This window comes from Hydra vulgaris, chromosome 04 (assembly GCF_038396675.1).
Source record: "Hydra vulgaris chromosome 04, alternate assembly HydraT2T_AEP".
Taxonomy (NCBI): domain Eukaryota; kingdom Metazoa; phylum Cnidaria; class Hydrozoa; order Anthoathecata; family Hydridae; genus Hydra; species Hydra vulgaris.
The window spans coordinates 15,307,167-15,321,974 of record NC_088923.1 but is presented as its reverse complement, the minus strand read 5'-3'; the positions used below and the strand labels follow the sequence as shown (position 1 = coordinate 15,321,974).

The following is a 14,808-nucleotide window of genomic DNA, read 5'->3' as shown; positions in this document are numbered from 1 at the left end:
TATTGCAATAATCTTATTGCAATTATATTGATTATAATTATGTTATCTTCTTGCATTATCTTTTAATACTGACTTCTCTTGGAAGCCACAAATAAAATCTATTACAATATCAGCATCTTTTAGAACTGACTCTATTATGTTTGTCACTTTTATATTGTCAAATTGTCATACTTATCTGGATTAGATTCTTTAATAATATTTAAAAAAAAATGTGCATAAGCACCTTGTTGGCAAAGTTGGGCATACTCTAGCAGCCAACCTTTATTCTCTGTCTTATTGTCATATTTCTTATTATCAGGATGAAACAGAGAACTAAGAGAGGTTCCTTAAGTTTTTATAAAAATCTTAGCACACTGTAATTTAAGTCTATAATTAAAAAAAATTACTATTGTAATGACTAAAAACCAATTTTGTTATATTTTTGAAGAGTGAAGCAGTATTGTAATCTTATAGTTTTCACATGTGTTTATATATATATATATATATATATATATATATATATATATATATATATATTAGTGTGATTCAGATTGTAATAGAAAAAAAAGTTCACAAAAAGCATTCTCCTCAAGGTTGCCTGTGTTCCTTTATCATCTAGGATCATGTGTACCAAAAATTAGACTAAAAAAAGCAATTTTAGGGGTTGCCATGTTTTATAAGATAAATTAACCATCGGTAAAATTTTGTGATTCGCTCAAATTTTGCAAATTTGTTTTTTTATTTTAGATATATATATATATATATATATATATATATATATATATATATATATATATATATATATATATTTATATATAACAATATATTTTGAATAGAAATTAATATGGCAACCACTAGATCTTCTGTTGTGGTGTGGCTTGTTGGTAAACCTACACAAACTCTGTCAACTGCCAAACTTCCTTCAAGAGGAAGATATTCTTCGGAGGTTGCTCCTCCATCATATAGAAGAGAAACAAAAGTGAAAAAATGTATTCGGGCAACAATTGAAACAATTCTTGTTATATGGGAGAGGAAGAATTCCAACTCAAAGAATTGACAATGCAGGAAGAAAGTTAAAAAAACTTTATGACGAATATCTGTTGCTGAAAAAACACCGACGATCAAAATTGGACAGCTGTCATATGAAAGAAGAACTTTTCCATGCTGACCTTGAAGAACTTTTTGATATATCAACCAAAAATGCATCAGAAGTTATGAAAAACGATGAAGATAAAGCATTTTTACATCAGCAGCAAGAAGATCCATTAAGTTGTAGCATGGCAAGAATTTAATAGCTAGGAAGGCATGGAAACAAGTCTGAGAAACTAAAATGGAATTGAGGCAATTGAAGCAGTAAAGCAGAACTGATGGAAAAAACAGAACTCGTTTCTTCTTCATCAGCAGTTGACATTGTAAGTGAAAGTAGCTCAAGTTCCTCAGATTTGATGAATATCAGACTCCTTCCGCCTCCAGCACACTGAGCACAAGTGGTTCAACGAAAAAGAAGATGAAAGTTCTAACAAATAATGTTGTATCGTCTCTTGATCGTGTTAATATTTCTGATCGCTGTGCACTCTTCGTGGTTGGAATAGTTTCTCAGGCTCTCTTGGTCACTCTCTAATAGATTTATCTTTGTCGTACATCACAATCCCCAGAGAAAGGCGATCTGTTCGTGAAGTGCTGACTACAGCTGACAAGGTTGATTTCTCTCCTGATGATCCACTTCTTCTGCATTGGGATGGAAAGCTCTTACCTGATATCACTGGTGTCAAAAAAAAGTTGATAGAATTGCCATCCTTGTGACTGGTGGTGGGGTGGAAAAATTGCTGGGCATTCCAAAGATTGATCGAGGTACAGGTGAGCAACCGGCTGATGCCTGCATGAAGGCTTTTAAAGATTGGAAATTGGAAGAACTTGTTCAGGGACTGGTTTTTGACACTACTTCATCCAACACTGGGTTTATCATTGGTGCCTGCACAATAATAGAGCAGAATCTTGACTGTAATCTTATATGGATAGCATGCAGGCACCATGTCTTTGAAGTCATGCTTTCCACCATTTGCATGACTGCATTTGGAAGCAGTGGAGGACTTGAAGTTGGAATTTTTGACCGTTTCCAGAAGCAATGGCCAGCAGTCAACAAGGAGGTGTTCACTATAGGAAATAAAAAATTGTTTAACTGTGATTTTTTACTCAAACTCCGTGAAAAAAATGGTAGTGTATTATGGTGAAACAATTAAAGGTCAACAACCCAGGGATGATTACTAAGAACTCTTGAATTTGTGCCTTATTTTTCTTGGAGGATCAACTGCAACATCGGAGTTAAATGTAAAGTTTCGGGCACCAGGTGCAACACACAATGCACGTTGGATGGCAAATGCTATATATTGTATGAAGATATATTTGTTTCAGGATCAATTTGTTATTACTGCAAAGGATAAGAAAGGAATAACAGACATAAGTCTTTTTGTGGCATTTATATACGGACAGTTTTGGAATGAAGCTCCGTTAGCTGAACTGAGCACCATTCAATGATGCCAAGCTTCTTCAACAAATTCAAAAATATCCAAATCGTACAATTGCAATTAATGCAGCGAAAGCTTTTCATCACCATCTGTGGTATTTTTCTGAACATCTAATAGGATTGGCTTTCTTTGATTCCCGTGTCGACAACAACACCAAGAGAGACATGGCAAACAACCTGAAACAACAACCAAAACAGAAATCTCTCAAAAGACTTGATGCTTCCACATTCAATTGCCACAGTACATTGTCTTCCTTTGTTACACACCACAGAACTTTTCGATCTAATTTTGAAGAATGGCAAAGAAAAAGCTGAATCATTTTTAATGAAAGAATCTTCAGAGTGGGAAATGGATTCAACATATCTTGAAATGAAGCACAAGGTTTGTCAAATGAAGGTCGTCAACGATTGTGCGGAATGAGGCATAGCACTTATAACAACCTTCAACAAAAGCGTTACGAAAGATGAAAACCAAAAGCAGTTTCTTCTTCGATTGGTTGAGCTTCACCGGAAGGAATTTCCAGTTGCATCAAAGTCTACCCTGATAAAGATGAGTGTTCAATGATGAAAACGATTGATCTATTATTGCCTAGTGTAATTACATAGTATTGCAGTACTATATTATTGTTTGTTTAACATTAAACATCCACAATCCACCACATAATAATAAGTAATTGATAATAAATAATTAAAGAAGTAATTTTTTTTTTTACTTTTTTAACCTCATTCCAAAATGTGACAAAACATGGCAACCCCTAAATATCATCTAATTTGATTCAAATTTTGGAAAATAATTATTATTGTCATATAGAACAAGGGCAAGCTTGAGGACAGTTTTGAACCTAAAAATTTGGCATCACACTAATATATATATATATATGTGTATATATATGTATATATGTATAAATATATGTATATATATATATGTGTGTGTGTGTGTATATATATATATATATATATATATATATATATATATATATATATATATATATATATATATATATATATATATATATATATATATATATATATATATATATATATATATATATATATGTGTATATATATATATATATATATATATATATATATATGTATATGTATGTATATGTATGTATGTGGTATAGTCCTCTCTCAACTATAAATCCAAAACATGAACCTTGACAAACAAGGCTGCTGCACGGAGAAACGAGTTGAGCGCGGTACTACCAGGGTTGTGGTGGGGTTTAAACTCAGAACTTCTCGCTTATGAAGCGAGCGCTCTACCACTACAACACTACTGCATTTATATATATATTTATATATATATATATATATATATATATATATATATATATATATATATATATATATATATATATATATATATATATATATATATATATATATAAATGTAGTAATAATATAAGTAATTTTTTTGGTAGACAGTGCTCAATATAAATATAGAGCAAGTATATATTATTAATACAAAATACTAAATAAATTAATAAAATTTTATTTTAAAAATTAGTTGATAATTAAAAAGTAAATAAATTAATAAAATTATACTGGAAAATATCAACAATAAAATGAGACATGATAAAATAAAATGATAAAATGGTTCCGCAATATTAAATACAATATCACTGCACTTTCATTCAACTTTTATTGAAGAGTTCTATTCTTTCATCTCTTAAGAAAGTTTCATCTACTTCAAGATTCACTTATTCATGCCAAACAATATACAAAAATCTCAGAAAAATCATTAGATAATATAAATCTCTCAAGAAAATTACTTTTAACTGATAACAATAGTTTGTGTCCATAAATTTGGACACAAACTATTGTTTGTGTCGAAATTTTCAGACACATTCTTTATTCTGCATACCATAAGTCAAGGCAATCAGTTGCAATCCATTGGAATAAATAGAGATGATGGCGTTTGCTGTTTTCATGGGATTAATGGACCACATTCCAAGAGAATGTAAGAACCAACATCGCAAAAAAAGTTTTAAATGTAACTGAAAAGCATTTTCCAAAAACATAAGTTTTGCTAAACTTTTGATTAGAATAAATTAAATGCCAGTTATAGCTGTCTTCCAACATCACCAATATTATTAATTCACACAATAAAAATTTTTTTTCTAATGTTTCCAATGTATTTGTTCTAACTGCCGGCAACCTTAAAAATTCCAATTTTCATATTAACTTTACTTTCCAATCAGTTAAAAAAGAAAATTTCAATTATTAAAATTTATCAGAAACTACTTTTTTGCAGAATGAAATTTAAAATTTTGAATTCATGAAACAGGACAAGTTTAATAGCAGGTAATAGAGTAGAGACTCTTGATTAGCCATCAGTTTCATCTATAAAATCAATGATGACATTCCTTGATTCAACTTTTATTTCCTTTCCTGATAAAAGAAGAGAATCTGCATTTAAAGAAGAGAATTAAAAAAAAAAAAGTTTAAAAGTGCTCAGTTTTTGATTAACAAGCTGCAAATCCTATCCAAGGTGAGGATTTATGGCCATTAGAAAAGTCTAATTAAAAAATCTACTAACTCAACACAAGTCAAATTTATTTCATTTTGAGTTTTATTAAAACAAAAGAAATAAATAGAAACAACAAGTACAAGAGAACAAAAAGTTTGAACACAAGTAGAAATTGTAATAGAAGAATGAGAGTTTTTATTTAATTTCCTTTCTTCCATTGCATGTGTACTGAAGACATTTGTTAAAAATCAAAGTTAAGAGAATGTCCAAAATGTCTTAAAAAATATTTTGAAATCCCAACGTAGAAAGTTATCGTCAGGGAGAATAATAATTTTTTTTGTACCAATAATCATGCCAATACTTGCTTATCAACACGTTGTTATAAATTCAATAGTTATTATAAACCTTTTTAGAAAAATGGGTTATTCTTATTCAAAACCTAAAATTTAAAAATATAATATGTTAAGTTTAATGTTTTAATGTTTTTATTTTATAATGTGTCTAATGTAAAAACTGCACACATTAATTTAAAAAGTTCAGCATTTTAAAGAAACTTAAAAAAAAACAGGTTAATTATGTTACATAAAAGTTGCATAAGATTTTTGTTGTTGTTGCAAATTGTTGTTTTGAAATTTATTCACAGAAAAAGAAAATACTTGACCAACAATTAAGTAAAGATCTCTTCTCATTTTTTTATTATTAATTTTAATTGACTACAGAAAACTTGTGAAAAAAACTCCTGAGTTAAATAATTAAGTTTATGCAAATAAGTGGTGAGTATTTTATAACATTCAAAACAAAGAATGATATTGAATTTTTTGAACTATTAAAATCATTTAAAAAAAACTTTATTATTAGAAAAGTCTTTATTTTTAACTGTTTGTATCAATAGTCATTTGTTAAAATTTAATCAAGATAAAATATAAGTTTGACTATTTTTCCAGGCATTGTAACCAGGAAATAAAATTATTCCTTTATATAATTATATCACCTGAACAAAGTATTACAAAGTTAATGTTAAATATTTATATTTAATTTAAATAAAATGCAAATATTTAAAATGAAAATATTTTTAGGGTATTTCATTCACAAGAATAGGAGCACCTCAACAAAAAGATTTGATTGCTGCTTCAGCTGAAGATGCTGTTAGGTATTTTGTTATTTAGAAATTATATTGTTCCAAACCAAAAAAAGAGAAAAACAAATTTTAAGTTTATTTTATACTTTTAACTTAACATCTTAACCTCCCTAAGGCTGGTGTTTGATCACTACTGTCAAGGAGACCTCTTTTATTATGCTAACCCTCTCTGAATTCTCTGCACACTAGCCTTGTTAAGACTACTGTGCAGAGAATCTAGTTAAGGGTGCTGTACTACCAGCAGCATAGTGGGGATCAAACTCAAAGCTTTTTTATTTGTGCTGTTGGTTTAGTTTAACAGTTTTTTATAAAAAGTATAAGATAGTGTATAGTATCATTATAGTATAGTATAGGCATTTTAGGGCAGTATACAACATTGTGTATATAAGGCATTATATGTAATTTAAAAACTTTGGCATATAAATTCGCCGAATGGTCACACTCGAGCAGTAAATGCCTGAGGGAAGAAATGAAGTACATTAGAATAAAGGAGAATTATTTTTTGAACAAAGCATATTTTGACAGTTGTCAGCACAAAAATAAAGAATAATAGAGGAATATTTAAAAATAAATAAGATAGACAATGCACCCAAACAGTACTTACAATGATTAAAAAAATTATTTTATAAACACTAATATGAACGAAGTTATACAACTAATATATCACCAAACAAAAACTTATAAAACAAAAAGTTGATTATAAAATAAAAAGTATTCATACAACAATGTAAGGCCTCAGAAAGAAAGAAAAAAACATTAATGCTGATATGTAAACAAAATTTGTGTAGTGATTAAGTAATAAACATCTCCTCAGAGTCACGTCTATTATTACTGGCGTTTTGATGATGATCAGCACTAATAACTAGTTTATCCCGTCAGACAAACGTCATCGCCACTTATGCTTTACCCATCATTGTGAAAGTAAATTATCCGGTTTTGGTTGATAAATATCAAAAACATTTAGTTTTTTTTGAATAAAACTTGATAGTAAAATTGTCTGTTCCCTATGTAAATTGCACTTAATCACCATCCATAAAATAAAACTGAGAACTTAAAAAAGGAATTTAAAGTTTGAATATTTTTAAGTTTTGCTTTGGGTCAATGATAGTTTATTATCATTGACCCAAAGTAGCTATCCAAGAATGCTGTGTGGTTCCTTAAAAAGCATCCAAGAAGCTTACTAAATGCACTAATCAAATAAAACTTATCTAAAAGCAAATAAAATAATCGCAGAGTGTTATCAAAGTTATTATTGTAACAGACTTTAAAACTGTCAACTTGTTAATAAAGAATATATATATATATACACATACACACTTGATGCCAAATATATTGATTATTTACCCAAAAGCAAAAAAACTGAATTGATCGTAATTAACAGAACTGTTCACAGACTAAAAACCTAGAATAAATAAATTTTTTAAACTAAAAATTTATGTGCAAGTTTATGCTATGACTTTGAATGCTATATACTTATTACCTGAAGTTATGCATCTAGTTATGTGTAGTTTTTAAATGAAAAGGTGGTAGGATGTGGTAGGTGGTTAGTTTGTTATTGTTTGTTAAAAATTTAATCAAAATTTATGATTCGAAACTTGGGTAATTTTAATATCAACATATAATCTTGTATTTTTGTTTGAAGACATCATAACAACCAATATTATTTTGTGACCCTTATGATTTTTAGAAGTTTTTATAGCATAGTCTACTTTGCTGTTACATTTATATTTAATGACAGTTGTCTGTTTTCTATAATTTTTTGAAAAAAATAAGAGTGATTTTTATTACTTTACTATTATTTTTTATTTTTTTATTTCTGTAGATGTAATAAACTTAAAATACAAATATTCCCCAGTCCCAACACCACCACCATCAATACCACCACAAAAATGATTGTTTTAAATAAAACCTTTTAAAAATATAATAAAGAATCCAAGAGCATTTTGGAAATAAATGAGATACCATTAAAACTAAATATATATTTTGATTTTAGAGATCGAACTTAAAATACATGCAGGTAAGAATTAATCAAAATTTTATATTTTTAGATCTTTAGATGAAGTAAAAGAAGATGTCATAAGCTACTTTCTTGATTATGCTAGAAACCTTATAGAAAAAAGGGGAGCAGAGAAAGCACTTGCTGCTGCATTAGCTTATATTTCTGGAACAACAGAAATAGTCAATAGATCTATGTTAACGTCTCAACCTGTAAGTTTTTTTTATTAACGTCTCAATCTGTAAGTTTTTTTATTAATGTCTCAACCTGTAAGTTTTTTTTAAAGATTTTAAAAGTTCAACAAAACTTTGATTTTTGAGGAAAAATGCTTCAAAATTTTGATTAAATAAGAGTTGTTTTTTGCTTTGTTTCTTGGTTACATGATTTTTATAACTTTTATATAAGTTATTTTCAGTTATTCAGCAAATCCAAGAAATTATTGTTACTAATTAGTACAGTTTAAAATAAAATATCATGCTTTCAAATTACATTAATTTTATTAATAACATTAAAAACCAATTAGATTCCTTAGAGTGTAACAATTTAAATGACCATATGTATATGCAAAGTTATTGCAGTTATGCATTAAAATAGTCAGTGCCAATAAATATGAAATATTTATTTGTATATATATTATAGTAAGTATTGTTTTATTATATTATGTGTTTTAGTCTCGTTCAATTTTCTTATTACTTTTATTACAGTTGCATGTTGAAATTAATTTTTTTAATAGGGTTATACTACGTATTTAATGAAACAAAACTTGGAACTTCGAAGTACTGGATTAATATGGCACACGTTAAGGCGGTACTTTGATCAAACATTTATTGACAGTATAAAAGGAATGAGAATATGCAAAGACAAACTTGTAAATTTACTTTATTCGGTTCTTTCTTTTAAACTTAGTTTAAAAAAACTTAGTTTAGTTTTAAACTAGGTTTTATTTTTATTTTTTAATATTGTGTGTGTGTTTTATTATTCCTGTGTACTGCTAGGTGTGCAATATCCAATTATATTTTGTACACTTTTTAAAATGCCAACTTTGAACCAGATAGTTTTTTCAGAAAAAAGTACCAAGAGGTAGAATTATTTTTCAATGTTATTATGTGTTAAAGTGCTCCAAGAAATCTTTATGGTCTTATCACAGTACTGTAGAAAAGTATTTAATTAAGAAGTTTGCATCCCCTTCCTTACCAAATGTGGAAGAGCTGGGATCTTAATTCACAAGCAAGTGCTATAACCACTAGTGGTGGTAGTTTAGTTGGTATAATTAATTTATTGATTTTCGATTAATTTTTGAAAAATTAATCAATTAATTTTCTATTAGATTTTAAAAATAAATTTTTATAGTTTAAAAAAGTATATACTACTTCATATAATTTTATTTCTCTTTTTCTAACAAATCTTAAAAAACAGTGCCAAAATTTAACTTGGTTTTAAGTTCTTAATTTAGTAAGAAATAAATCAGCAGCACTAAAACTTCTTTCTGTTTCTATAGAAGATAAGAGAAGGCATAGAATGGATTGTACTGCCATTTCGTGTTTAATACAAATCAAAATATCTTGAGCGTATAACTTACAACGTCTTTCTGTTGCTGAAGTTATACTTGATATCATTTCTGTTAGTTCTTATGAGTTGCAGAAATTGCAGGAAAAACATTAAAAGGAAGAATTTATGTTTATGGGCTACCAAGTGTGTTGTGACTCCATCATTTTTAGGTGGTGATTTTCTAAACAGCATATCAATTTTACAAAACTTTGATACAATAATACTATATTCTTCATTAACAAAGCTATTACATTCTTCATTTTAGCATTCTTTATTGCTATTAGTTGCAATAGGGATAGGATCTATAGCTGTTAAACAAGCTAATACTTCAACTAAATATTTTTAAACATTGGAACAATTTTTCCAGATGACATTGTAAATGGCGGTCAGCTTACTGTACTGCTGCATTGTAAATGTATAACTTGTGTTCATTTCTCACCAATACTGGAAGTGAAAATAATTTTTGTTGGTTCTTTAAAAAAGCTAAATTGTTATTATAACAGTAGAATATAAATATGAAAAATTATAACAATGTTATAAATTAAAAACAAAAAATTAATTGATTCATCTTTCATTAATTAATCAATTAACAATTAAGTTTTATTAATCAAGTAATTTTTAATTGATCACCGCCCCCTACTAACCACTGCACCATAGCTGTTACACCATACATCATCTGTGTAAGACCTAATGAAACTTACAAAAACTAGCTGTAGGTTTATATTTGAAATACTCTTGATACGTGAGACTCTTGATACATCTTAAAAATAAAATCACGTTAGAATTTTACTTAATGCAGCATTGGAATTAGGGACCTTAAAGTGTTTGAGGTCGGCAAAAAATTGCCGACCTCGTTTGTATGTCTTAAGGTAACACCTTCGTATAAAATTTTTTTTTGCCGACCTCTAAAAGATTGAGGTCTGCAGATTATTGATGTCCTCAATTATTACCTCATTTTTCCTAATTCTGAGGGTTGTTAATGTAATATTTGTAGCTAAAATGTTTTTTTTAAAAACAACTTTGTTTATCAGCTAGTTGCAAACAAGAGATTTAAAAAAAAATCTTATTGTTGTTGTTGTTGTTATTATTACTATTATTATTGTTATTATTATTACTTGTTATTATTACTTGTCATATGTTGTTCAAGTGAGTATATCATATTGTTGTGGTTTTAGGGGCTTTTTTCTGGTTATGAACCCCTTAAGTAATTACCAATTTGTATTTATAAATGCATATAAGTACTATAATTTTTTTTTTACAATTTTGTCATTTAGGTGCCCCAAGAAGACCTAACGGTCTTGTCACAGAGCACCTTGGAAGTGCATTTAACTAGGAAGTTCAACCCTCTTTCCTTACCGTGACGCGGAAATATGTCCTGAGTTCGATTCGAACCTGGATCTCCTGTTTCTTAAGCAAGTGCTCTAACCACTGTGCCACGGCCATTTAAGTACTCATAATAGTGGTGTCACATGGCAATAGGCACTATTTATTTTCATCTTTTTTTTTCTTATTTTTTTTTTACCTTTATCAGAATTATTATGTGCAAATTATAAAAGCATTTGGTCCTCAATACTATCATCCACATAATATACTCTAGAGTACTTTAAAACAAATGCCATACACATAGTACATAATAATACACTTTTTTTATGATTAATGATTTTTTTTTTTTTAACAAGGCCAATAGTTTGAAAATGTGATTTAGTAATTATGTAATCCTTGTTAGCTCTATTGCTATCAGAAACTGAGGGAGCTTGAATTGATATTTTTAAAATATCTAATACTCTTTTTGCATTTCACATTTCTTAAAAGTTCATATTTTAGCATGTTCAGCAAGTCATGAAAATTTTTAATGATGAACCAAGTCAGAGCTAGTGGTTGAAAAAATAACAAAATTTTGTATTCGAGTAAAAGTACTGTTGTTTAAGAGAAATTTTTCTCAAGTACAAGTAAACGTTACCAGCCGAAAAGTTTACTCAAGTAAAAGTAAAAAAAAGCTCATTAAAAATGTAGCAAAAGTTACCGCATTACTTTTTTTTTGGTAAAAGACCTGTCAAATAACATAACATAAACAACGTGGCCTATTTTTTTCTGTTAACCTTTACAACTATTATATTTAACTAATATTTTTAAGTGCGTGTTTATTAATACTAGTATTACAATATTAAAATAAGTCATTATTTAATACTCATTCTATCAGTATTTTTCATGTTTTTTCATACTACTTCGTATAAAATGTAAACATAGTAAATTTTTGTTTTAATTTTTCATAAGCAAGACACGTTTTTATTGTCTTCATAACTTCACTTAAAACATTAATAAAAATTATAAGGAATAGTGTTGCGATGGTAAAGTTTACTGGAAAGTTTTTCAGTAAATTTTACCAATCAATTTTGAATCAATTTTTACTGGAAAATTTACATCAGTAGTGTTGCGAAGGTAAAATTTACCAAAACAAATTATTATATTATTATCAATTTACAATAACACTTAAATTATATTTCATAAAAATTTTAACAAGTTACAATGTATAACTTTGTTTTTAATGGATTTTTGCTAGAATAAGAGTGTTTTCTATTTTTAACATTTTCTTGTTCAAATTTTGTTTTCGTTTTCATTTTTTGTTTAAATTTTTGTGTTTTTATGTTTATTTTCAACATTTTGTTTTAGGGTTGCGTTTTTGATGTTCCGACAGAAAGCATTAAAGTGATAGAGGTTTTTTTTTAATTATTTAATTTTAATTATTTATTTAATTATAAAAATTAAATTTTCTTAATTTTTCAATTTATAAGTTGTATTATGTTATATTTATAGTATATTATTTATTATATTAATGTTAATAAAATCTAAATTTAATCATTCACATATTTTATAACACAATTTTTATACAATTTATTGTTATAAATATTCAGCTTTAATGTGCAGGAAACTTTTTAATAGAACCCATAATACCACTTTTTATTGTTCAGTAAAACCATTATTACCTTGTAAACTTTTAGTCAACTTGTGCAGTACTGTGTGAATTTTATTAAAAAGTTTATTTTGAGTTTTTTTGTATGTTTTAGGAATGTTGGAAAGGAGATAAGTTTTCAACTCTTGAACCAATTACAGAACTTCCAGAATTAATGGAAGGTGTGCAAGGATTTCAAAATAATACTAGTGCTGGATACAGAGGTTCGAATTCAGGTAGCTGGAACAATGGTAATAATAGAGGAAGCAATGCAGGATTTGGAAATAAAAGAACCTTTAGTCAGTCAAACAGTTATAATAATAGCAGCAATAAAAGACCAAGAAATTTTTAATGTTATATATAAATTTTAACTCATCTATTTATTTAACTGGGAAGGCGAGACAAAGAATTTTATTTGCTTTCATTTCATTTGCATTATGTAAAATATTTTAAAAATTGATATAACAGCTCTTTAATTCAATTTTTGTGTTAATGTTCACATTGTTATGGTTTAGGGTTAGTATAGTGGTATCTAATGCAAACAAATAATTAGGTAGTTATTTGTAAGCAAGTGAGTTTTTTTGAGTAGGTAAAGTTAAACAGGTTATATTAGTGAAATAATTTTTTTTAAATGCATTTAAAAACATTTATGAGTAGTAAAATAATATAAGTATTATTGCAATAAGGATCGCAATTATTAGCATGAAGAACATTGATTTGTTGCACAAGTTTTACTGTTTACTTGAAAAATCTGATTTATACTGTTTTGTGAAAAAACTTCTGATGCTAAAAGAAACTATTAAATTGTTTTATATGGTTTTAGCAGTGCTAAATTTACAATGAATGATTTATTTTTACTATATTTTTGTTTAATGTATAAATACTTTTTACAATTATGTGCATGAAGGTTAGGGTATGGGAATTACAGCAAATTGTTACAGTAATAAAAAGTTATTTTTATTATTTTATTTTTTCTTCTGTAAAAACAAATTGTAATGCTTATTTCAAAAATATATATCTGTAAAATGTACTATTGTATAAACCTATATCTGCATTAATAAACATATATGTCAACTACAGCATCATTATGTTTACAGAGTTGACATAAAGTTGACATAAATAAAGAAACATTGTTGTTATTATTATTTTTATTTTGTCTTTGTCTATTAAGTTATTCCTTGTTATAATCTAAATAATGAACTTTAAAAAAACAAAGTAAGATATCTCATTGTTCAAAAAAATCTAGTAAACTTTTACTATTTTGAATTTTTTAAATATAGTTTTAAATAGTTTAATAATATAGATTTTAAATAGTTTTGTTTAGTCTTTTCTACAAATTACTTTTTATATTAAGTTGCAATAAAATTTCCGCTAAAATGATTTCACAATGTCGATATTTGTTCGCGCTACATCAATCTTCATTTCGCCTTGCTAAAATATATCCAATTATTTCAAACAATGTTAAAAGATTTTATTCTCTGCAGGTAAATAATTTTTTTAATGTTTAAACATGTAAAATATTTTAACTTTTTATATTGATCATATTTTGAATCTCCCAATAAAAAACAGTTAATAATTTAATAACAAAATGAAAAGTTGTTTCTAGTTGTAGCTGTTGTGTCATTTCAAGGAAAATGATTTTCATTATAAATGTTATGAAAGTGTTTATATTTATTTCTGAATATAATTATAGTAAAAATAATAATTACTAATTAAAAACTCACTCGTAAAGTTTTGTTTCATTATATTTTAAATTATATATTATTAAATATTAGTTATATATCATTATTATATATAGTTATATTATTAGTTATAATATTACTATATATAGTTATATATTATTATATATTGTTATATATATTATGATCCAGTAATTTAGAAATTACTGTTAATGCTACTTATCAAGCGCAATGAAGTTAAACAAGCTCGAGGATTAATATATTTATAGTTACATTACTATTATATATTACATTACATGAGTTTTTTATTGACCAACCGTAACCCGTAATACGGGTTACGGTCGGTCTGTTACTTAATTTATAGTGGCTGTTTTCCACAATTTAAAGTTGCGAAACCTTACTTAATACCCTGTAAGAAAAACGTCTTCAAATTAAAAAATTAAACCATCTGTAAAATTAAAATAAATTAATTTACCAATTATTTAACGTTATTTGAGTAATTTACAACTGACATAGGTCAT

General features: G+C 27.1%; 2 protein-coding genes across 2 annotated transcripts in view; both read left to right on the top strand.

Moving 5' to 3' along the window:
* LOC100212430 (nucleolar RNA helicase 2) overlaps nt 1–13,736 on the top strand; it is a 60,265-nt gene extending 46,529 nt beyond the window's left edge. Inside the window, exons 15-19 of the mRNA XM_065795563.1 lie at nt 6,053–6,126; nt 8,163–8,322; nt 8,844–8,978; nt 12,329–12,373; nt 12,724–13,736. Coding sequence (XP_065651635.1) covers nt 6,053–6,126; nt 8,163–8,322; nt 8,844–8,978; nt 12,329–12,373; nt 12,724–12,960 — 651 coding nt within the window. The 3' untranslated portion in view covers nt 12,961–13,736. The remainder of the gene's footprint in view (nt 1–6,052; nt 6,127–8,162; nt 8,323–8,843; nt 8,979–12,328; nt 12,374–12,723) is intronic.
* A 189-nt stretch (nt 13,737–13,925) lies between these two features.
* Nucleotides 13,926–14,808, top strand: part of LOC100197002 (nucleolar RNA helicase 2) — a 45,605-nt gene continuing 44,722 nt past the window's right edge. Inside the window, exon 1 of the mRNA XM_065795562.1 lies at nt 13,926–14,092. Coding sequence (XP_065651634.1) covers nt 13,985–14,092 — 108 coding nt within the window. The 5' untranslated portion in view covers nt 13,926–13,984. The remainder of the gene's footprint in view (nt 14,093–14,808) is intronic.